At 42.8% G+C, this 25,146-nt stretch overlaps 4 protein-coding genes across 5 annotated transcripts in view; 2 read left to right on the top strand and 2 right to left on the bottom strand.

Annotated features, from left to right (window-relative positions):
- Nucleotides 1–1,653: 1,653 nt before the first annotated feature.
- On the bottom strand, nt 1,654–3,432 carry LOC115203316 (leukotriene B4 receptor 1-like). The gene has a single exon (XM_029767897.1). It carries the CDS (start codon nt 3,344–3,346, stop codon nt 2,288–2,290), a length of 1,059 nt encoding a protein of 352 aa, XP_029623757.1. The 5' UTR covers nt 3,347–3,432; the 3' UTR covers nt 1,654–2,287.
- Nucleotides 3,433–4,163: 731 nt separating this feature from the next.
- Nucleotides 4,164–9,526, bottom strand: LOC115204757 (leukotriene B4 receptor 2-like). Its single transcript, XM_029770466.1, has 2 exons — nt 9,513–9,526; nt 4,164–5,076 (listed from the first exon to the last, which is right to left on the bottom strand). The coding sequence occupies exons 1-2, from the start codon at nt 9,524–9,526 to the stop codon at nt 4,164–4,166; spliced, it is 927 nt and encodes a 308-aa protein (XP_029626326.1).
- LOC115203315 (E3 ubiquitin-protein ligase AMFR-like) lies at nt 8,816–20,632 on the top strand. 2 transcript variants are annotated; one of them, XM_029767894.1, is made up of 14 exons: nt 8,816–9,107; nt 9,574–9,961; nt 10,070–10,162; nt 10,514–10,678; nt 11,823–11,975; nt 12,428–12,468; nt 14,958–15,090; nt 15,865–15,998; nt 16,251–16,361; nt 16,541–16,743; nt 16,933–17,039; nt 17,282–17,416; nt 17,641–17,831; nt 18,117–20,632. In XM_029767894.1, the coding sequence occupies exons 2-14, from the start codon at nt 9,674–9,676 to the stop codon at nt 18,265–18,267; spliced, it is 1,905 nt and encodes a 634-aa protein (XP_029623754.1). In that variant the 5' UTR covers nt 8,816–9,107; nt 9,574–9,673; the 3' UTR covers nt 18,268–20,632. The 2 variants fall into 2 exon arrangements, with proteins under 2 accessions (XP_029623754.1, XP_029623755.1); XM_029767895.1 differs by having other exon boundaries at nt 8,834–8,960.
- Nucleotides 20,633–21,770: 1,138 nt separating this feature from the next.
- The window catches only part of LOC115203314 (dipeptidase 2), a 29,745-nt gene continuing 26,369 nt past the window's right edge, over nt 21,771–25,146 (top strand). The window contains exon 1 of the mRNA XM_029767893.1: nt 21,771–21,920. The gene's annotated coding sequence lies outside the window, so the exon portion shown is untranslated. The remainder of the gene's footprint in view (nt 21,921–25,146) is intronic.

The following is a 25,146-nucleotide window of genomic DNA, read 5'->3' as shown; positions in this document are numbered from 1 at the left end:
CCAGCACCACCACACACACAGCTGTGATTACTGGAGACAGTGTCACAGTATAATTTTTCACAAATATACAGAGGGTAAAGGAGATCACCCCACCCCTTACATTAATATTGTACACACTACAGGAGCAGGTGAAAAACAATTTAGGCAGTGTTGTCCTGTAATTGGGTTGTGTTGACACAAGCTGCCCTGCCCAGCCCTGGAGTAGTCTCCTGCAGTAATTATTCCATTCAGTGTGTGTGTGTGTGTGTGTGTGTGTGTGTGTGTGTGTGTGTGTGTGTGTGTGTGTGTGTGTTTGTGTTTGTGTGTGTGTGTGTGTGCTTGTGTGCGTGCGTGCGTGCGTGCGTGTGTGTGTACGTGTGTCTGAGTGACAGCGTGACACATTGAATAGAGCCAAGCTTACTGGAGCAGGATGAGACAGAGCCCTGTCTGACTCCCAGCCAAACGCTGTGTGACTCACTCCTTCAGAAGAATACATACGGAGACACTGTGGAGCCTCTTGATGGTCAACACAGATATAAAGCTACTCACATCTTACATAATATATAGTGAAATTACACCTTAGCGTACGTCTTTTAGGCGGGTTCATTTACAGTTGATATAAAAGTTAGTTAGAAACTGTGCTATTAAATGGAGAGAGAGGGCAATGACTTGTGAATGTGTCAGAATTCCACAGTCAATGGAAAATAGGTACACTGCCACCTATTGGACTATAAGGACTGATGGATCATCATTTACAATCAATAGTATGATATTGATGAAAATAAAATGTATCCTATTTGAATAAAATGTTTAACTTGATTTAGCTGACATAGGAAACCCCCTAGCCCAACAAAAACAATATGGTTTTCTCTCCAATATGACTGTGCCAAAGAGTATTCGTATTCGTCATTTCGTCAATGGTCAAAGGGGACACAAGGCAGATTTTCATGTTGCAATCTCCGTAGATGAGAGGGAAGTTGAAAGCATGACTCGTGCTGTCGCAGAACAGATGTTTAGTGTAGACCGGAAAAACAGAACTAGCAGATTTATACTTTCTGACTGATTTTTTGTTGTTGTTGTAACACTTATAATTAAGCAATAACGCACGAGGAGGTGTGGTATATGTTCAATATACCACGGCTAAGGGCTGTTCTTAAGCACGATGCTTTGCGGAGTGCCTGGACACAGCCCTTAACCGTGGTATATTGGCGATATATCACAAATCCCCGAAGTGCCACATTGTTATTATAAACTGGTTACCAACGTAATTAGAGCAGTAAAAATACATGTTTTGTCATACCCGTGGTATACGATCTGATATACCATGGCTGTCAGCCAATCATCAATCAGGGCTCGAACCACCCAGTTTATAATGGTCTTTGAAACATTCTCAACACATTTTTTAAAGCGATATTTATAATAAATGCATAAAGGACTTCCGAATGGTGCAGCGGTCTACGGCACTGCATCTCAGTGCAAGAGGCGTCACTACAGTCCCTGGTTTGAATCCAGGCTGTATCACATCCGGCCATGATTCGGAGTCCCATAGGGCGGCGCACAATTGGCCCAGCGTCGTCCAGGTTCAGCCGGGGTAGGCCGTCATTGTAAATAAGAATTTGTTGTTAACTGACTAGTTAAATAAAGGTTAAATAAAAAATATAAATAAGAATGGCATGGGGTACATACACATGTTCATTGACTTCAACTATAACAATGAAATGATCAGTATGAAGACAGTTGGAAAGCTCAGTATGATAGGAAGAGGCTGATATCTGTGGTTGCCATTATCATGAAGGCTAAAGCTGTGGGTGAAATATATTCTATCCAGATCAGGAGGGTCTAAAATAAATGTAGTGAGGCAAGGCCTCAAGATAAGCAGCTGAATACATACAGTACACTAAGTCATTATACTCATATCATATAGCTTCAGACAAACATATACAGTGACACTATGTTCTTTTTTTCTATGAAGCTCTTTCTTCTGTGGCACATGGAATATAAAAACATTTGAGCATGAAATGAGCATTATACCACAACTGAAAAATGTGTCTAACACAGTGGGGCCTACAAAGAAAAATGTGTATATGTTAAAAAGTATTTCAAATGTTAATTCAAATTCACTACAGGTAAAATTATATACAGAACGTATTTTAATGTTTTATATGCATTATGTTTGACATAAGCATTACTAACAATTGCTCTTCTACATTTTAAATTAATTAACATATAGAAACAATGTGACAAATCAAACTGTAATTTACACACAAAAATCGTTATCAAAAACATATGATAAAAATCGTTTTCAATCTCAGGAAGAAACATTTTCACATATATTTATAAGTACATCCAATTGTTCCTTAGTCTCTGTGACACACTGGGAGCTGTGGCTCTGTGTCTGAGAGATGCTTGGTCTCTTGGTCACAAAGGACAGTTCTTTAGTCCCCTCTCCGGGAGCCGTGCTTGAGATGTGCCGGAACAATTTCTGAATGCCTGTCTCCCTCAGGGAACTCCGGAACGTACGCGCCACAAACACATAGAGCAAAGGGTTGACCGAACTACTGATGAACACGAGCGCTCCAGCGATGAAAGTCATGGTGGTTCTGACGCTCTCTATACGCGCTGCGGCCTCGCGGTGGGAACCCTTGATGGTGAGGATGACGAGGGAGAGCACATTGCCAACGTGGTGAGGGGTCCAGCATAATGCGAACACCACTACCATGCTTGCAATCAACCCCATGGACTTACGCTTGGACTTAAAGGTAATCTGTGCGATGCGGCTGTAGAGACAGCTGTGGCAGACCACAAGAATGCAAAAGGGGACAGCAAAGCCCACCAGCGTCTCCAGTAGAACACACACTGCCTCCTGGCCGTCTGAGGTGTAGTCCCTGTACAGGCAATGCTCCTCCCCAGGGTCCCCCTCCACCACCTGGGTGGGAAAGACCGGGGTGCTGAATAGGAATGCAGCAGCCCACAGAACAAGAAGAACTTTATTCAAGGCCTTCTTCCTCCTCCAGCCGGCTGAGGCAAAGGGGTGTCGCACAGCGACAAAGCGCTCGACACTCATGAGGGTGATGAGGAAGACGCTGCTGTACATGCAGGTGTTGATGACGTACACCATGGCCTTACAGGATGCCACCCCAAACACCCAGGAGTGGGCTAGGGAGTAGATCCACAGGGGCAGGGTGATGAGCACCAGCAGGTCTGCAGCAGCCAGGTGGAGGATGAGCACCACGGTGTGGGAGCGCTGCTGGACGTGCTTCAGGATGGTCCAGATCACCAGCAGGTTCCCCGGGACCCCCACCAGGAACGACAGGCCCAGGATCACACAGGCCACCACTGTCCCGCCAGCAAACTCATCAGGAGCCATGGTGGACTCTGAAGCTGAAGACAGCTGATGATCGAACGGTTCTGGTTGATGCTGCCGATCGCCTTGCCTCACCACGCCTTACGTGCCTTCTATCTGGTGTACATACTTAGACTTAAAAAAGTGCTGCACCAGCAAGCTTTCACTTCCCTTAACTTTGCTGAGGAGAACAGGAAAGAGGTTGGTTTTTCACAGAGCCATCATTCTGTGAGAGACATAGCACAGAGTCATCCAGTGGGTCCTTATTGTGGCACTGTCTAGAAAAATATATCTTCTGAGATATTTTAAGAGTTCAAACAATTGTATTGACCACAAATTACTTTTATTGAAGTGATATGAACTTGAGATCAGATGTTATTTTTTTTATTGTGATCAAATAGAGTAAGGCAGTGTCTTATTTTGTGTAACATGAATTTCAAGACAAAATAAAGCTTAAATAAAATAAATAATATTCAAGGAATTGTAACATGACCATGAATAAATGTTATTAAAATTATACCACTTTATGAGCAAATGCAATAGCTTTATTGTGTTGAAATAGTCACAATTTAATTACTTGTGTGAGCTTTTCTCACCGTATTTCACAAGCGCCACAACAATATCTACATTTTGTACCATGATCATAAAAATACAACTTTTAATCAAACTTCTAGATTTTAGCCATATTTATTTCTCATCAATGCTGACATCTGAATCAATGATCAGGTCACAGTTTTCATTTGACATTTTAGTCATTTAGCAGGCGCTCTTATCCAGAATGCTCTTATCCAGCGCGACCATCTCTGTAGTCCTACATGGTAGTTATGTCTGTGGTATTGTTTCAGTCTGGCCTTACTGAGGACATTGTGTTTTCCGATCCTATTGTGTTGCTAGATCCTATTGTGTTGCCAGATCCCCTTAGATTGGAGGAGGTGTGTGAGGAGAGTTCCTGGAACAGCCTGACCATGTGGGACTCCTGGAGACTCCCCTGGAAGTTCCTTGCAGCGAAGGAATAGAACACAGGGTTCACAGAGCTACAAATGAAGGCCAGCGCTCCAGAGATAAACACTATTGCAGTCTGGGCCACTGAAACAGGCACAGCATCATCTGTATCCTCTGTCAGGATGCTGACTAGGTCTACAGTGTTGAGGACATGGTGAGGAAGCCAGCAGAGAACGAAGGCTACCACCACACTACTGATCAGAACTGTCGACTTCTGTTTGCTGCTGCCGAAATGCATTGTCCTCAGGTGTGTTGCTACTAGACAGTAACAGACAGCCAGAGTGGAGAAGGGGACCACGAAGCCCACCAAGGTCTCCAGGCATAAGAACACCATCTCTTGGGAAAAGACCCTGCTCAGTCCCATCGATCTCATCGATGGAGCTGGGGTAAGAATGGATGAGATCCCTAAAAGGAAAGCCAGAGCCCAGATAGCCACTAGAGCCTTGTCCATAATGGCCTTGGTCTTCCAGCGCAACATCTTGAACGGGTACAGGATGACAAGGAATCGCTCGACGCTCATGAGGGTGATGAGGAAGACGCTGCTGTACATGCAGGTGTTGATGACGTACACCATGGCCTTACAGGATGCCTCCCCGAACACCCAGGAGTGGGCTAGGGAGTAGATCCACAGGGGCAGGGTGATGAGCACCAGCAGGTCTGCAGCAGCCAGGTGGAGGATGAGCACCACGGTGTGTTCCCCGGGACCCCCACCAGGAACGACAGGCCCAGGATCACACAGACTACTGATCGCCCTACGGTTGACATTTCATTAAACAATGCATCATCATCGTCTGAGATCGAGGAGCCCAAGCTCTATTCATTTTGCACTGCAGTCAACTGCTGTTTCCTAAGAAATAATGATTTTGTCTGGGGAGTACTTCCTTATATCACCCTTTGCCTCAAAAGCAGTAACGGTCACTTTACATCTGTAATAAAACAAACAAGGCTGTCACGTTCGTCGTAATGAGTGGACCAACGCGCAGCGGGAGTATAGTTCCACATAATTTTAATCTCCATGAAACAAACAAAACAATAAAGACCACAACAACGAAACGTGGCGTCAAGCCGTGCACACAAGCAACTAAACACTAACAATATCCCACAAACACAGGTGGGAAAAATAGCTACTTAAATATGATCCCCAATTAGAGGCAACGATACCAGCTGCCTCTAATTGGGAACCATACAAAACCACCAACATAGAAATACACATTCTAGAACACCCCCCCTAGTCACACCCTGACCTAAACCACTATAGAGAATCCAAGGGCTCTCTATGGTCAGGGCGTGACAAAGGGTTTCTGTCTGAGTGTGACAGGAAAGCAATGTGGTTAGCTAGATGTGACAAAGAAAAATGAACAGGTTGTTAAATATTTGATGTATTTTTTAGTGTATTTATTTTTTACAGTAGATTATGTATGCCTTCCCCATTACAGTTTATACAATAATTGTTTTTAGTGCATGAATGCATTGTGTTGGGCGCATTTTACAGTCGTGGCCAAAAGTTTTGAGAATGACACAAATATTAATTTTCAAAAAGTCTGCTGCCTCAGTTTGTATGATGGCAATTTGCATATACTCCAGAATGTTATGAAGAGTGATCAGATGAATTGCAATTAATTGCAACGTCCCTCTTTGCCATGCAAATGAACTGAATCCCCCAAAAACATTTCCAATGCATTTCAGCCCTGCCACAAAAGGACCAGCTGACATCATGTCAGTGATTCTCTCATTAACTCAGGTGTGAGTGTTGATGAGGACTTGGCTGGAGATCACTCTGTCATGCTGAATGAGTTCGAATAACAGACTGGAAGCTTCAAAAGGAGGGTGGTGCTTGGAATCATTGTTCTTCCTCTGTCAAACATGGTTACCTGCAAGGAAACACGTGCCGTCATCATGGCTTTGCACAAAAAGGGCTTCACAGGCAAGGATATTGCTGCCAGTAAGATTGCACCTAAATCAACCATTTATCGGATCATCAAGAGCTTCAAGGAGAGCGGTTCAATTGTTGTGAAGAAGGCTTCAGGGTACCCAAGAAAGTCCAGCAAGTGCCAGGACCGTTTCCTAAAGTTGATTCATTACCAGTACAGAGCTTGCTCAGGAATGGCAGCAGGCAGGTGTGAGTGCATCTGCACGCACAGTGAGGCAAAGACTTTGGAGGATGGCCTGGTGTCAAGAAGGGCAGCAAAGAAGCCACTTCTCTCCAGGAAAAACATCAGGGACAGACTGATATTCTGCAAAAGGTACAGGGATTGGACTGCTGAGGACTGGGGTAAAGTCATTTTCTCTGATGAATCCCCTTTCCGATTGTTTGGGGAATCCGGAAAAAAGCTTGTCCGGAGAGGACAAGGTGAGCGCTACCATCAGTCCTGTGTCATGCCAACAGTAAAGCATCCTGAGACCATTCATGTGTGGGATGATTTCTCAGCCAATGGAGTGGGCTCACTCACAATGTTGCCTAACAACACAGGCATGAATAAAGAATGGTACCAACACGTCCTCCGAGAGCAACTTCTCCCAACCATCCAGGAACAGTTTGGTGACGAACAATGCCTTTTCCAGCATGATGGAGCACCTTGCCATAAGGCAAAAGTGATAACTAAGTGCCTCAGGGAACAAAACATCGATATTTTGGGTCCATGGCCAGGAAACTCCCCAGACCTTAATCCCATTGAGAACTTGTGGTCAATCCTCAAGAGGCGGGTGGACAAACAAAAACCCACAAATTCTGACAAACTCCAAGCATTGATTATGCAAGAATGGGCTGCCATCAGTCAGGGTGTGGCCCAGAAGTTAATTGACAGCATGCCAGGGCGGATTGCAGAGGTCTTGAAAAAGAAGCGTCAACACTGCAAATATTGACTCTTTGCATCAATCAACTTTATGTAATTGTCAATAAAAGCCTTTGACACTTATGAAATGCTTGTAATTATACTTCAGTATTCCATAGTAACATCTGACAAAAATATCTAAAGACACTGAAGCAGCAAACTTTGTGGAAATTAATATTTGTGTCATTCCCCCCTCCACCCCCCCTTTTTTTGCACTGACTCTCTTGCGCTGGCTCTACACACACTCAGTAGACTCTACCCACACATACTACACTGACACTCCAACACACACACACACACACACACACACACACACACACACACACACACACACACACACACACACACACACTACATACACTCAAACACACAAAACACACACACACACTACATACGCTCAAATACACAAAACACACACACACACTACATGCGCTCACACACACAAATGCATATTGACACCACACACTCACACATAGACACACTTTCACACTTTTTCACTTCACATGCACTGTTGCTACTCTGTTTATTATCTATCCTGATTGCCTAGTAATTTTTACCCCTACCTACATGTACATATTACCTCAACAACCTTGTACCCCTGCATATTGACTCGGCACCGGTACTCCTTGTATATACTGTAGCCTCGTTATTGTTAATTTATTGTGTTACTATTTTTTTTTTCTTTACCAAATTTGTTTTCTTACTTTTTAACTCTGCGTTGTTGCAAGTAAGCATTTCACGATAAAGTCTACACCTGTTGTATTTGGCTCATGTGAAAAATAGCATTTTATTTGACATAGGGTTGACTCTTTTCATTGTTATTATTGATAACTCTACTGCATTGTTGAGGAAGCTAGTGCATAAGCATTTGACTGCACCTTTTATACCTGCTGTAAACAGGGTTTGTCAAGAATTAATAAAACATTTTTTTTGGATTTTTTTGGATGGGTCGGTTATGTTCTAAATGTAATCTATTACAAACTGGTCATCAGTAATGTAACTAGGATAACACAAACTCAGTAACAAAATCTGATTACTTTCACAGTTACCAGTTACCTGTCCAAAACTGTAATCCTAGTTACATTACCTTTGGATTACTTTTTCCTTAAGAGTCAATAGAATAAAGATAAAAAGGATCCATCAAACTCATTTGGTGTGGCAAACTTAAACTTGCACCTTTTTTTTAATGTTGAATTGAAAGTCATTGAGAAAACAGAAAGATGTCAGAATGCATTTTTTGCAAACATCCTTTCTGAATAAAAAAGTCATCCAAGAAGTAATCATCCAGTTTTTCACAAGTATCTGTAATCTGATTGCAATATTTTAGCTGGTAACGCAAGTGATTACAGGTAATTGTTTTTCCTAATTAGACATGTAATTGATTACGTGTAAACAGTAACACCCCAACCTTGATTTTACTGGACAACATTGCACTTGATAGACTTTTATTTTGAAAGTTGTTGTGATGACGCTCAGAATTTCATGTCCTGGGTCTCCAGCATAGATTGTATATCTCCAGCCAGTGAGAAATAAACAAGATGTCGTCAACATATGCCGCGTTCACACACTAGACGGAACTAGGAAACTCGGAAATGTCCGACTTGCTAACTGGTTGAAGTTATACACGTGTCTTGGTCAACGACTTAGCAAAATGGAAATGTCCGAGTTTCCTAGTTCCGAATAGTGTTTGAACGCAGCAATAACCACGGATCGGGGAATTTTAACGTAGTCTACTGTCAACCTCAGCAAGAGGAAATTTGATGTTGGACATGAAGTTAGCTAGTTAATGTCAAATTAATTCATTTGTAAGTTGAGTGAAATGTCTTTTCTCAAATTTTAACCAGACTGGTTTGGTGTATTTCATAATCACCAGATAGCTAACTAGCTAGTTGCTAATGCTAGCTAGTTAGCAACCTCTGCCGAGTACGGAAACATCAGAGACTCTGGGACAGGTAACGTTAGCTAGCTATGGAGTTTGGACTTTTTTAACTAGACAGACAGCAAGCTAAAGTGCTAATTTATAAGCAATATCAGGTCCTCTATACGAGTTTATTGCTTTATTTGAACTATACAACATTGGGTAGCTAGCTAGCTGTCTGAACTTGTAGCTAACAGCTAGCTAGCTTCCATGCAACATTAGTCTAGCACTCACTAGCTAGCTGGACCAAAATGGGCGTTGTTTTGATAGCGGTAGATAGTTAGCTAGCTAGCTAGCTAATAACAATATGAACTTAACTAGCAAGTTTAGCTGCTCAGCTAGCCCTCTACAACTGTCTCTGGCCAGTGAAACAACACTAGAAACTAGTACTAGACAGAGAGGGCTTGTTGTTCAGGCTTACTACCGTTACACTAGCTACCTAGTTCCATGCATTACCATTACCTACAGTAGCCTTACTGATTTGTTTTCCTTCCCTGCAGGTTGTTGACAGAGCTAAGGTGTGGTGGAAATCAGTGTCAAGCCTATTAGGCCTAACTTCACAAGTATTGTGTGTGAGAGACCTCCAACATTAACATTCCAATGCCTCTGCTATTCCTGGAGAGGTTTCCCTGGCCCAGTCTGCAGACCTACACAGCGCTGAGTGTGGCTCTGCTGGCTGGAAGCATCTTCAGTGCCTACACTACTGTGACAGAACAGGGGTTTGGGGTTCCAGACATGGACGAGCCTCCACCACCTGCACCCTTAGAAGGGGATAATAGAGGCGGCCTAGGCCTAGAACATGTGACTAGCGATGATGTTGTGGGTGCAGATACAGAATTGGCGACTACTGTTATGTGGTACCTGGTCACTGACAGTCTCTTTGTATGGGTAAGTCTTATTCAAGATAGGCTCAACTCAGCCAAGCAGCAAATATTGTTGTTATGTTACTTAGTTGTTACATGGTTACTAAGTGGTCTGCTCTTCTCTACTCCTCAGGTGTTGGTGAATACAGCTTGCTGTTCTCTGATGTTAATTGCTAAGATGATCCAGTGCATGGTTTTTGGGCCCCTCCGAGTCAGTGAGAAGCAGGTGAGGCTTGGAGTTGTGGTGGTAACCTAATAACTGATATTTGGGATAATTTGATAAGCCTTGTGTATACTCACATGTCAACGTGGTACTTGCATGTTTTCTCAAGTGTTTGCTTTTTGGCATGTCACCTTATTGAAGGTTAGGCATCTAACTGTGTTTATGTAAACTATAGTACAAATGTCCTCAACAAATAGTCTGCAAAACAAGATCTTATCATTGAAATCCTCACTGATGGTTTGAGTCTATTAGTGTACTCTGACCACTCCATCCATGTTCTAATGTCTTGACCTCTCCTCTCTCCACCCCTCTCTCTTCCCATCTCCTCTCTACTCCACTCCTCTCTCTCCTCAGCACCTTAAGGACAAGTTCTGGAACTTCATCTTCTATAAGTTCATTTTCATCTTCGGGGTGCTGAACGTTCAGATGGTGGAGGAGGTGGTCATGTGGTGTCTGTGGTTCTCTGCCCTGGTCTTCCTCCACCTCATGGTCCAGCTGTGCAAGGACCGCTTTGAATATGTACGTCTCATCAACCTCTAACAGTACATTTGTCATTTAGCAGACGCTCTTATCCAGAGCAACTTACATTGGTGCATTCATCTTAAGATAGCTTAACACTTTACTGTTGGTGTCTTTATGAATGCATTCATTAACCTTTATAACAGCCTTATAACAACATTTGTCATAAGTAGTTTTAAATAATTATGAGTAACGGCATGATATAAAGGTTCAATTCCATTTTTTATATATATATATGTTATAAAACTAGTTATATTGGGTAACAAGTGCTATTACACAGTATGCATGACAACTTATTAGAGTACTGAATAAAAAACTGAAATAAGGAAATGACAAAATGTAGATGGGCCCACCTACTGTACTGTGACCTTGTTGACTTGTTTACAATGTAAACATATATACCCATGTTAGATGCCAGTGATATGACGCTGTTGGCTATACATTCAGCCACAGTGACTGCCATAGACCGGGTCTCTTTCAGCTCCAGGCCAGACCTATTAATAAGCCTAGTTCTTGCTGTATGTATGTAGGCCAGGGTCTTAGGTTTAGCTAATGTTTCAGTCACTTCATAGACTCAAACTACAGAGTGGGGGGAGTACAAAAAAACTAAGATGAACATTTAGGTAGTGTGCTGTAGCTATAGGAAAACAGAACATCACACCATATTGTGAAGAATGACATCTCTCTGTCTGAAATCAATGGGTGTTAGGTTTGCCCCTTATCATAACAGCTGACATGGTACCTGTTGGAATGCTGTACTTTGTTGCTGCTGTCTGCAGTAAAAGTTGGATGAAAGGCTGCATAACAAGCCTGTATGTGTGTCACTGTACCTGTGTCAATATTGTTGTGTGTCACTAGACATGTTATTTGAGCATGTGATAGTAGTACAGTATGGGGCTGCAGTGACACTGCCCAGATAAAGCTTACCTCTTGACCAAAAACATGCTCAACGGGAAAGTCTATTGAAAGAGTAGCCATGAAGTCTGCAACCACCCCTAAATTGTTATTGTGTGTTTCGGTCACTCTTTGTATGAAAGTACAAGTTATATGTAGGTGTGCATGTCCGTCTACATCTGTGATTAGTAATCTCTCTTTCTGAATGAGTGTATACAGTAGGTTAATATGTACCTGTTCCCCCTTGCAGCTGTCCTTCTCCCCCACTACTTCTATGAACAGCCATGTGCGTGTCCTTACCCTACTGGTGTCCCTGCTGCTGGGCTGCTGTGGTCTGGCTGTGGTCTGTGGTCTGCTGGGCGCTGCCCATGGCATGCACACCCTCTCCTTCATGGCTGCTGAGGTGAGGACCTGACCCTAAAGAGCTCACCAGCTTGTGAGCTGGTGAACCTGTTCTAATAAACGGAAATTAGTTACCTCTGGTTCATTCAGCAATTCCTATGGGGAAAGAATAGGGTTTTGGAATGGACACCGGAAATAAGGTCTGAGGTTAACACAGACTTAGGATATGTTATACATTTTGTTCTATGAGAGAATTTCAGTCAGTTAACATGACCTTTATGAATTATGAAGCCTTTATGTGCTTTTTCTGATTACATACATGTTAAAAAATTCTGAAAAAGTGACTGATGTTAGCTGATGAAGATTCTTATAGAACAAAACATATCAGATCTCCTAAGCCTGTGTTTACCACAGACCTTATTTTAGGCGTTTATCTAAAAACATTTGTTTCCCACAAAAAAAGGATGTATAAAATACTTATGTATAATTCCTATGTCTTTCTCTGTCTTTCAGTGTCTGCTGGTCACTGTGCGGACTGGACATGTCATCATGAGGTAAGACCCTTCCTTGCAGAATGCAGAACCTCTTGCACTGCAACACAGATGACATAGCGGATCTAGAATGAACCAGTTCTAATATTAGCATACTATTAGATGTGTTACCATGAGCATCCGTTGAAAGACTGCTTTGTGCTACAGAGGGTGATCATGATGACTTGCAGGCAGCTGTATTTATTGGAGTGGTTCATTAATTAGTTATGCTAAAACATACAAAAACCCTGTAAACAGTAGCCAAGTGTATGAGTTGTTGCTTTGCTTTGTGTTGTCTGGACACCCATAGCATTAAGCGCCTATCAGAGTCCAAAACGTGTACGCACAGTGTTCTAGAATGTTGGACCGTTGGCTTTCGTACTTTTTGAATTCTCAACGCGACTCAACCAATTTCTCCAACTGTCAACACATTAAAATGAATAGAGGAATGCGTGCGCAGAGCTGCGTTGGTTGGGAATTTTGGGGAGGTGTGCGTTTGGCCTGGCCCAGTGAGAGTTAAGCTAAGTGATGATCTACAACTACTGATTAGTGCAAGCAAAAATAAGTTGATGCTGGTCTGGCCTTAATGACGATGCACTCTTATCTCCATCTGGCACAGTCGAGGACTGGTCACCCTACAGAGTCTGGATCCTCTCGACAGTGGCAAGAAAGTATGTGAACCCTTTGGAATTACCTGGATATCTGCATAAATTGGTAATCAAATTTGATATGATCTTCATCTAAGTCACAACAATAGACAAACAGTGTGCTTAAACCATTTTTTGTATTTTTCTTGTCTATATTGAATACATAATTTAAACATTCACAGTGTAGGTTGGACAAAGTATGTGAACACCTAGGCTAATGACTTCTCCAAAAGCTAATTGGAGTCAGGAGTCAGCTAACCTGGAGTCCAATCAATGAGACGAGATTGGAGATGTTGGTTAGAACTGCCTTGCCCTATTAAAAACACTCACAAAAGTTCAGTTTGCTATTCACAAGAAGCATTGCCTGATGTGAACCATGCCTCGAATAAAAGAGATATCAGAAGACTAAGAATTGTTGACTTGCATAAAGCTGGGAAGGGTTACAAAAGTATCTAAAAGCCCTGATGTTCATCAGTCCACGGTAAGACAAATTGTCTATAAATGGAAAAAGTTCAGCACTGTCCCTGCTCTCCCTAGAAGTGGCTGTTCTGCAAAGATGACCGCAAAAACACAGCGCAGAATGCTCAATGAGGTAAAGAAGAATCCTAGAGTGTCAGCTAAAGACTTACAGAAATCTCTGGATCATGCTAACATCTCTGTTGACGAGTCTACGATACGTAAAACACTAAACAAGAATGGTGTTCATGGGAGGACGCCACAGTAGAAGCCACTGCTCTCCAAAAAAAACATTGCTGCACATCTGAAGTTTGCAAAAGTGCACCTGGATGTTCACAGCGCTACTGGCAAAATATTCTGTGGACAGATGAAACTGCAGTTGAGTTGTTTGGAAGGAACACAACACTATGTGTGGAGAAAAAAAGGCACAGCACACCAACATCAATCTCATCCAAACTGTAAAGTATGTTGGAGGGTGCATCATGGTTTGGGGCTGCTTTGCTGCCTCAGGGCCTGGACAGCTTGTTATCATTGACGGAAAAATGAATTCCCAAGTTTATCAAGACAGTTTGCAGGAGAATGTTAGGCTATCTGTCTGCCAAGTGAAGCTCAACAGAAGTTGGGTGATGCCACAGGACAACGACCCAAAACACAAAAGTAAATCAACAATGGAATGGCTTCAACAGAAAAAAATACGCCTTCTGGAGTGACCCAGTCAGAGTCCTGACCTCAACCCGATTGAGATTCTATGGCATGACCTTGAGAGCGGTTCATACCAGACATCCCAAGAATATTGCTGAACTGAAACAGTTTTGTAAAGAGAAATGGTCCAGAATTCCTCCTGACCGTTGTGCAGGTCTGATCCGCAGCTACAGAAAACATTTGGTTGAGGTTATTGCTACCAAAGGAGGGTCAACCTGTTATTAAATCCAAGGGTTCACATACTTTTTCCACCCTGTACTGTGAATGTTTACACGGTGTGTTCAATAAAGAAATGAACACGTGTAATTGTTTGTGTGCTATTAGTTTAAACCGACTGTGTTTGTCTATTGTGGTGACCTAGATGAAGAGCAGATCAAATTCTATGACCAATTTATGCAGAAATCCAGGTATTTCCAAAGGGTTCACATACTTTTTCTTGCCACTGTAGGTTTCTTCCTAGGTTCCTGCCTTTCTAGGGAGTATTTCCTAGCCACTGTGCATCTATATCTGCATTGCTTGCTCTTTGGAGTTTTAGGCTGGGTTTCTGTATAAGCACTTAGTGACAGCTACTTATGTAAAAAGGGCTTTATAAATACATTTGATTGATTTGTGGTGTGTACAATTCAAAAGCATAGGTGCAAAAATGTCCAACTAGAAAGGCATTATTGTGACCAGGGCAGGGTTCTGACTAAGTCTGTTTCTCTGCAGGTACACCATCCACCTGTGGGATCTGAACCACCCAGGCACCTGGGAGAGTAAGGGCTCCTACGTCTATTACACTGACTTCATCATGGAGCTGTCTATGCTGTCCCTGGACCTTATGCACCACATCCACATGCTGGTGAGTGACAGAGCCGGGAGCACTACGGGCTGGTATTAGTAAGGGAACTAACTGAATGGGTAAGAGCACCACCGAGAGGCCGACAAGATGGCTGACTGAACTAGTCTGAATTTAAAATAAGGGCTCTATCTCTGTTTGTCTTTCTTCGATTCCTTGCATTCTATCTCCTCACCGCCTCAACTGTATTGGAGGAGAAGGTCCATGGTGTCTCCTCTCAGATGATGAGAGTAATCGAGGAAAGATGAATTGAGAGAGAACCACAGTATTCAGTTAGATGAGAGTTGAGTTTGATCTTAGAGCAGTTTTAATGTTTGACTCCCGTCTCCCCTCAGCTCTTTAGTAATATCTTAGAGCTGTTTTAACGTTTGACTCCCCTGTCTCCCCTCAGCTCTTTAGTAATATCTTAGAGCAGTTTTAATGTTTGACTCCCATCTCCCCTCAACTCTTTAGTAATATCTTAGAGCTGTTTTAATGTTTGACTCCCCTGTCTCCCCTCAGCTCTTTAGTAATATCTTAGAGCAGTTTTAATGTTTGACTCCCATCTCCCCTCAACTCTTTAGTAATATCTTAGAGCTGTTTTAACGTTTGACTCCCCTGTCTCCCCTCAGCTCTTTAGTAATATCTTAGAGCTGTTTTAACGTTTGACTCCCCTGTCTCCCCTCAGCTCTTTAGTAATATCTTAGAGCTGTTTTAACGTTTGACTCCCCTGTCTCCCCTCAGCTCTTTAGTAATATCTTAGAGCTGTTTTAACGTTTGACTCCTGTCTCCCCTCAGCTCTTTGGTAATATCTGGCTGTCCATGGCCAGTCTGGTGATCTTCATGCAGCTGAGGTATCTGTTCCATGAGGTGCAGCGCCGCATTCGACGCCACAAGAACTACCTCCATGTCATCAACAACATGGAGGCCAGGTCTGTCTACTGACCAGCCTGCTGATGGCTCTCACTGTCTTGTATATACTACATCCCTACTGTTACTTATTAGGTGATGGGTGGTGTTCTTTCACTCTTAGCTGAGACTCAGTGTATGAAGCTGTAGCAGTGTGTGTTGTGTGAATCTAGTCTCTGCTTTCTTATTACGGGCTATCTAGCTGTTAGCTATTTAGCTATTCATGAGACTAGTGCAGTTGTTGATCTAGATTTGTTATGCTCTGTACCTCTCAGGTTTGCAGTGGCCACAGCCGAGGAGCTGGTAGCCAACAGCGATGATTGTGCCATCTGCTGGGACACCATGCAGACAGCACGTAAACTGCCCTGCGGACACCTCTTCCACAAGTAAGAGACTGACCCAGCCACCTTGGCACCTCTAAAATCCCAGGAGTCATTATTTCCTCACACTTGATTGAATGTGGCATTATGTGGGTGATATTTTGATTGACACTAAGAGTGTTGTGTCTGTACCTGTGTTTGCTGCGTATCTGTGTACATTAACGTTCCTGTTTGCTATTCTTCAGTTCATGCCTGCGGTCATGGCTGGAGCAGGACACGTCGTGTCCAACATGCAGGATGTCCCTGAACATCAGTGGTGATGGAGGCCCGGCCAGAGGCCAGCAGCAGGGGGCTGGCCTCCCACTGGAGAACAACTTGGGCCCTGGGGGCCCCGCTGCAGACGCCAGACCACACCTCAACCAACACAATCACTTCTTCCACTTTGATGGTAAGGCCATACAGACTTGTTTTACAACACAGGTGATCTCACTGAATGGACTATATTGAGTATGGTTGATGATTATGAGTTCTGGCATATAACATGTTGATAGTCACATAGACAGACATCACACTGTTAGAGACATTTATTATAGTGCACATTTCAGGTAGTGATTATTGTGGTGATGTCTCCTCCCAGGCTCCCGCATCGCCAGCTGGCTGCCTAGTTTCTCAGTAGAGGTGATGCACACCACTAACATTCTGGCTATCGCTCAGCAGGCCAACAACTCTCAGCTCAACACCATGGTGAGTCACAGCCTTACTCTAATCCCCTCCCTGGACACCAGGGGATTCTCCTTTCAGCATGTCTTTTAGTCCTGGACTAGGTTTAATCCTTCCAAGAGGTCTCGCAAGCATCATCTGAGCTTTGAAGATTGTTTTTACACCTGCCCTTCAACAGCTTTGTTTTCAATGTAATTCATTGAAGCAATATGACTTGACTAGAATGGAGGTGGCTGCTGGGTAACATAGTGTTCTACTCCCCACAGGCCCATCAGATCCAGGAGATGTTTCCTCAGGTTCCCTACCACTTAGTGCTGCAGGACCTGCAGTTGACCCGCTCAGTGGAGGTCACCACCGACAATATCCTGGAGGGACGCATTGTGGTGCCCTTCCCTGCTCTGGTAGGTCCTCCAGTTCAGTTCATTGGGTATTTTGACCATGGTGGTCCACATATAGACCCCAGAAGGCCTACACTTTCCCCTTGTGTGTGATTGTACTGCCTCTTTCTGAGGGTTAGGTAGAGAAAGAGAGGGCGAGAGTTCAGGATCTAGTCAAATGTGTTTAAATGTGTATACTGTGGTGTTAACTGGTGTTGATTAAAGATGTCTTGCCTCTCCCCCTCCAGGCGGCTGAGCGTTCCCCCGTGCAGGTGAACCCAGGCCCAGAGCAGGGGGCAGGAGCCAGTGGGGGGGTGGAGACTGCTCCCAGCGAGCTGAACAACATGGAGGTCAGAGGGAGCCGTTTCTCCAAGTCTGCAGAGGAGAGACAGAAGATGCTGCTGCAGAGGAAGGATGAGCTGCTGCAACAGGCACGCAGGTACTGTACTGTCACCACCGGCAATACTTGTTTGTTAGTTCAGGGTTCAGTCACTGGCCCTTTTACTGAGTAACTACAGTAGCAGAATAGATCTATTGTAACTAAATGACTGAGATCACCGTCATGTTTATAAGGACACACCATAGCAAAAGTTTAGCAAAATGAAAGTTTCTTATTGGACTGGTTCAGACACTTTCTCCCTGCTACTCTCTGTTTCTGAGCATTTCCTTCCATTTCGTGTCTGCTGAACACAACCCACATTGACCTCAATTCATTTCCCCACAGGAGATACTTGAGAAAGAGCCCAGAGGACGAGGAGGACCTGCCCACTCTGGAGGAAGACGCCCCTGTCTCAGACGTGACCATGCTGAGACGCAGGACCATGGCAGCAGCTGCAGAGAGACGCATGCAGAGCCAACCAGACCCTGCTCCCTGAGACTATACTGGACTGTAAACTCCCACCTGGACAGTCTCACCTCGAACCCACACCTAATGCCCTTGGAGTGTCCACCAAACTCCTCACGTCCCACCTAAGAGGCACCTCCACCGAAAGAACTCTTTACTTTATATGATCAATGGAATTACCTAAATAAAAACATTACATTACAAAGTGTTATAAGAAGCATGGGCTTTGGCTGCACATGGCGCAGGGGCTCTGCTGTTTTAGGCTGCCCTAGTGAGATATGAGAACTGGGTCTTGGGAATGGTACCAGCCTTCTCTGAACTTTCACCAGGCACCAGAGGCTTAATTGGACATGGATCACCAGTGTTTTAAAGGAGTGGTGGGTGTCTGTCGAGTTTCTGAAGTGCACAGTAAAATGCCACCTCGCACACCTGTCATCACATAGCTCTAGCCCCCAGCTTCACTAGACTTACCTGTCATTCTCTTTACTGGCCATGATGGGGAAGGAAAGAGCATGGTGTCATAGTCTGAGGATTCTGCTGAGGTTAGTTAGGGTTTGTTAAGGTGCTGTTGCTACGTACAGCTCATAGTGTAATGGAGTGGGACATAGTTTGTATTGGTTTTATTCAACAACAAAAATATTTGTGTTGTAATGGGCTGAGATTGATATCATGGATTGGGTTGATAACATACTGATGTTATTTTATAAAAATGGAGTGAAAACTGTGAATTAAGAGTAGGTTCAATAGATGAAAACAATGTGAAGCTTTTTTTTCCTTTTAATTAAGAGAACGTCACTTTAGTATTACAGACTCTTCGGAATATGAATGTACTTTATCCACATAATGCTGCAGAGAGAGAGTAGAAGAGTTTAAGTTCTGGCTGTTGTGGAGACCTGGTTGTTAATAATGTGTTAAATGTCACATATCCACCCAAGAAAGAACACTATCTAAATAGGAAGACGGAATAGTTTTGTCTCCAGACAGACAGTTAAACTCTCACCAGTACAGAGTTATAGAAGACTGGCTCCCTGACCTCTAGGTCAACCAGTGGTTTCTATCTGCGGTGTGTATACCTCTAAAACTTTCCAAAGCATACCTACACTGTATTAAACATCCATTGATACAGGTACAGAAGACTGTATGGGCTCAGAGGAGTTGGGTTGAGGTTTGAATACTGATGAACCTATCTGATTCACTCACTCACACTCCATTCCTACACTCCATGTACTGGTAGGCTCATTCTTGCAGACGATATGTAGACCTATGTGTTGGATTCTTGCAGACGATATGTAGGCCTATGTGTTGGATTCTTGCAGACGATATGTAGGCCTATGTGTTGGATTCTTGCAGACGATATGTAGACCTATGTGTTGGATTCTTGCAGACGATATGTAGGCCTATGGGTTGGATTCTTGCAGGCGATATGTAGACCTATGTGTTGGATTCTTGCAGGCGATATGTAGGCCTATGGGTTGGATTCTTGCAGACGATATGTAGGCCTATGTGTTGGATTCTTGCAGACGATATGTAGGCCTATGTGTTGGATTCTTGCAGACGATATGTAGGCCTATGTGTTGGATTCTTGCAGGCGATATGTAGGCCTATGTGTTGGATTCTTGCAGACGATATGTAGGCCTATGGGTTGGATTCTTGCAGACGATATGTAGGCCTATGTGTTGGATTCTTGCAGACGATATGTAGGCCTATGTGTTGGGTTCTTGCAGACGATATGTAGGCCTATGGGTTGGATTCTTGCAGACGATATGTGGGCCTATGTGTTGGATTCTTGCAGGCGATATGTAGGCCTATGGGTTGGATTCTTGCAGACGATATGTAGGCCTATGTGTTGGGATGTCTTTGATAACTCTAAAGGCTTTTTAAAGTTGAGTGGTAGTTGTGCATGAATCACAATGGAATGCTTTAGTTTACTTTTACCCCAAAGAACTTTGATCCCATAAACTTCCACATGATGCAGATTTCTTTCTTTGAGATGTGCATATTTTTGTGTGTTTGGTTGATGCAAAAGATTTCTCTCTTTCAGCTTGTTTCATCTGTGGGATTGTAAGAAGTTTCTACTGACTGTGTTTCAGAGATGCACCTCTTGTCAAAAACAAAATACACTAGTCAGTTTTTCATTGATTCAAGCTATTGATCAACTCATATTTTCATATCCATGTCATATTTTTATATTCATAAGGGGTTATTTTTGTAACCATTGTATATTTGATCTTATCAAAAACATGAATTAATCTTTTGGACTGAGCTTTCCTCATATTTTGTGCCTAAATCAAGAATAGTTATATGATTGTGTAAATAATGTAGTTTGTGTAAGAACTGCTCAAGTAACATGAACAAATTATCAATAATAAACAGCTTCCCTACAGCCTTTTAACAAACTAGCTTTTCTTTGCCTCCTGTGGATAGGCCAAGTACCCCTAGGGATCCTAATACCCCAGGTTGGGAACCACTGCTATAGACATTGAGTAATCTCTTTCTAGAAAGATGGGTTTCCTCCCACAATGTTACCACTGAGGGAGTTTGATTCAGCTGAACCACAGTGCACTGGGCTATACAGTGAGGGAGGAGCACCCTTCTCAAATGGAACAGTAATCTGCACCCCTCGGTCATGTTGTCAACAAGGCAGCATGATGCATCGTTCAGAAACCTACATCCTCTTTAACCAATTTTTTTGGCATTTTCTAACTTTTTCATTTGGAATGCAGATAGTGTTTTTTTTAAATCAAAAGCAGTAATTTTTGCATGTGAAAACAGAGTTCTACAATTTACTCCACATGCTTAACCTATGGCCACTTTTGTTTTGAGCCGACTCTACCATCGGCCAAAATGGAGTACCTGGCTCACGCCCGGGAGGCAGCCAGTTCCAAAACGAATGCAATCAACGCTAACCCGGTTTACCCGGCGCAGTCCCAGGGCATTAATCAAATACCCTCAGTGTTCCAGTATACACACCGAGGTCTGGGATTTCTGAGATTAGGCTATGAGTACAATACTTAAGGGGGCAATCCTTAGTTGAAACAATAACAAAGCGGTCACCCCACTGTTCCGGTAAAAAGCTCAAGGATGGGCCTAGATAAATGTAACCACTCTAATTCATAGACAGCTGTAGATGCAATATATGAAAATGATAGTTTTAAGCATGTTTTGAGGCTATACAAACATTGGAGTAAAGCAAGCTTATATTTTGGGTTCTGATAGTGTATGACAGTTGAATTAAGCTCATGAAGCATAAATTATATGTTATTTAAAAAATCAATGGGTACATATTAATTTATATATCCAAAAATGTATGTGGCAACTGCAGATTGCCCCTTTAAAGGGCTGGCTTCCTGGACACAGCTGGACTAAAAAACATGACCAATGGGGAATTCCATTTAAATCATTTCTATTTCTAGGTCTAGGTTTAGGCTAATCTGTCTCTGGGAAACTGGCCCATAGTGTTATTAGTTAGATTGGACAGTAGATGGCAGTAATCTCATCTCTATGACCACACTGCGTAATGTACACGATCTATTCTATGCGTTACAGTACAGTGTATTTCAGTTACTCACGTAGCCTACATCTGGGCGGAGGGAGCTAGAAAGTTCGCATTATTGAATTGCAATGTTCGGATTTATGCATCATTCGTTGTAAAAAACCCGACCAGCTGATCGGACAACTTGCACAGTGAGTTTTGTTTTGCTAAAAACAGTTTACTGTTTAAATAATTATGTTGCCTAGATTTACTGAATTATTATGTTTTTTTATAGAATTTCCGTTATTTGTAGGCCTATTTGCATAATAGTTATAGTTGCGTAATGTTTTGGTTCACTCGTTAAAACTGTTGACCCATTTACTGTAAAAGTTACTTTAAATGTTATGTTCAACTTTAAACGAACTAAATTTTTTAAGGATTAATGAAGCCTTCATAAACCCTTTATAAAGCCAATAGGCCTATAGATGCTTAAGAAACCATTCCTAAAGCGAAAGTCAGCAGAATAAATAATAACTAAGCCGTCATCCCGCCTATGTTGCAGTAAAAAGCTGAGGGACACAGCTGGAGAAATGTAGCCACTCTCTTTTTCATAGAGAGCTATGTATGCAAGGACTGACCATCCATGATATCAACATTATACTTAAACAATAAGGCACGAGGGGATGTGGTATATGGCCAATATACCACGGCTAAGGGCTGTTTTTAAGCGCAACGCAATGCAGAATGCCTGGATAATGCAGAGTGCCCTGGTGTATTGGCCATATACCACAAACCCTGGGGTGCCTTATTGCTATTATAAACTGGTTATCAATGTAATTAGAGCAGTAAAAATAAGTGTTTTGTCATACCCGTGTCTGATATACCACGGCTGTCAGCCAATCAGCATTCAGGGCTCGAACCACCCAGTTTATCATGTAGTTTTAACCATGTTTTGAGGCTATATAGTGTTTGTTTACATTTACTCTATTTACAAACATTGGAGTAAAACAGGCTTATATTTTGGGTTCTGATGGGGTATGACAGTTGAACTAAACTCATGAGGCATTCTATAAATTATATTCTTCAAGAATCAATGTGTACATATTGTAAAATCTATTGGTTGCTAAATCCGGAGAAATTACAGACCATGTAAAAAACTGTTGGTCACCAAATCCATAATGGGCTCCCGAGTGGCACAGCGGTCTAAGGCACTGCATCTCAGTGCTAGAGGCGTCACTACAGACCCTGGTTTGATTCCAGGCCGTATCACAACCGGCTGTGATTGGGAGTCCCATAGGGAGCGGCACACAATTGGCCAAGCGTCGTTCAGGTTTGGCCGGGGTAGGCCATCATTGTAAATAAGAATTTGTTATTAACTGACTTGCCTATTTGAATGAAGGTTACATAAAAAATACAAATCTGTCTAGAAGGATGAAGTAAAAACGGTTGGCTGGTATGCCCTCACCCGTCTGAGCGGTCGGCTGTGAATGCCCTCACCCAACAGATTGGTCTGTCCAGTTAGAACCTGATGTTGAAGCCCATCACAGTATTCTTGACAGTCACCACCATACACACACACGCAGACACAGCTGTTTCCATGTGAAGAGGTTTATATGGTTTTGGTCATCTGATTGACGTGGAATCTTATTGTTGTGGTTCTATAAGACAAAGATTTCCACACATGTAAACAGTATTAGTTAAGGGTTATAACTATGCAATATACCTATATGTACATAAATAAATGGAAATGGCATTACACTTACAACATGTCTATAAAGGGCTATAAACATAGCATCAATATAAACATAAACTTAAACATTCACCTCTTGGAGAGAGAGAGAAACCAATTACTTGACACAACATTCAGACATTCCTGTTGCCGTCAACAATACAAAGTGTTCCGAAACATGCGTCATCTCCCTTCAGATGACGATAACATTCTGACTTGAGTGGGTGGGTACGGTGTTCAGAGTCCAGATGCACATTTCCAAGCGCTCTGATTGGTTGGGAATGGCAGGGCTATGATGGGTGAGGGATAACAAAGGTAGGCTGAGCAGCCAAACTAACTGGACTGAAGGGAAACTGAAGGGACTGTGCGGTGAAGTTAGGTAGAGAGGAGAGGAGCAGGACAGCCTTTTTTGCACATATCCTTAATTTGTAAAAAGAAAATGTATGTAGTATCTGCTGATTGCCCCTTTAAGCAAATGTCATACTTTATAATTAGTGGCAAAGGATCACATTTGCCAAAGCCCTGGATTTATATATAGGCCGAGACCTTTCATGTCACACGTTATACAGTATTACTTTGTTTATAAATTATGTTGTGCTTATTAAGGCTTTATGAATACCATATAAGCAGAATTGCGCCGGAGGAGATGGTTGCCATTTTACGGGCTCCTAACCAATTGCGCTATTGTGTGTGCTTTTTTGCGTTATTTGTAACTTATTTTGTACATAATGTTTCTGCCACTGTCTTTTATGACCTCCGAAAAGAGCTTCTGGATATCAGGACAGCGATTACTCACCTCGTACTGGACGAAGATTTTTTTCTTTAAGGAGTCGGACGCCAATGATTTACTTCAGACAACGGACAAGGCCCAAATCCCCATCATTCGCATGAAGAAGAGACAGAGATATCGGTGATGTAGGTCGTGGTGCCTTGTAAGGATCCGACGGCAAGTGGGTAATCCGCCTCTACCATCAGTCCTATTAGCCAACGTGCAATCATAGGATAATAAAATGGATGAGCACCGATCAAGACTAACCTACCAAAGGGACATTAAAAACTGTAATATCTTATGTTTCACTGAGTTGTGGCTGAACGACAACATGGATAACATACAGCTGGCTGGGTTTTCCATGCATCGGCAAGATAGAACAGCTTCCTCTGGTAAGACAAGGGGTGACGGTCTGTGTCAATATGTAAATAACAGCTGGTGCACGAAATCTAATATTAAGGAAGTCTTGAGGTTTTGCTCGCCTGAGGTAGAGTATCTCATGAAAATCTGTAGACCACAGTATTTACCAAGAGAGTTTTAATCTATATTTTTTGTAGCTGTCTATTTAACACCACAAACTGATGCTGACATTAAGACCACACTCAACGAGCTGTATAAGGCCATAATAAACAAGAAAATGCTCATCCAGAGACGGTGCTCCTAGTGGCCGGGGACTTTAATGCAGGGAAACTTAAATCCGTTTTACCTCATTTCTACCAGCATGTTACATGTGCAACCAGAGGGAAAAAAACTCTAGACCACCTTTACTCCACACACAAGGATGCGTACAAAGCGCTCCCTCGCCCTTCATTTGGCAAATCTGACCATAACTCTATCCTCCTGATTCCTGCTTACAAGCAAAAATGAAAGCAGGAAGTACCAGTGACTCGCTCAATACGGAAGTTGTCAGATGACACAGATGCTAAGCTACAGGACTGTT

This window comes from Salmo trutta, chromosome 12 (genome assembly GCF_901001165.1).
Source record: "Salmo trutta chromosome 12, fSalTru1.1, whole genome shotgun sequence".
Classification (NCBI taxonomy): Eukaryota; Metazoa; Chordata; class Actinopteri; order Salmoniformes; family Salmonidae; genus Salmo; species Salmo trutta.
Note: the sequence above shows the minus strand (reverse complement) of the source record. Positions and strands in the feature narration are given on the sequence as shown.

Excerpts from the sequence above, each read along its gene's own strand:
- LOC115203316 (XM_029767897.1), bottom strand. The coding sequence starts at position 3,346 with ATGGCTCCTGATGAGTTTGCTGGCGGGACAGTGGTGGCCTGTGTGATC.
- LOC115203315 (XM_029767894.1), top strand. The coding sequence starts at position 9,674 with ATGCCTCTGCTATTCCTGGAGAGGTTTCCCTGGCCCAGTCTGCAGACC. Across the intron at positions 17,040-17,281 it reads ACTCTCAGCTCAACACCATG|GCCCATCAGATCCAGGAGAT; the intron begins GTGAGTCACAGC and ends TACTCCCCACAG. Across the intron at positions 17,417-17,640 it reads TGGTGCCCTTCCCTGCTCTG|GCGGCTGAGCGTTCCCCCGT; the intron begins GTAGGTCCTCCA and ends CTCCCCCTCCAG.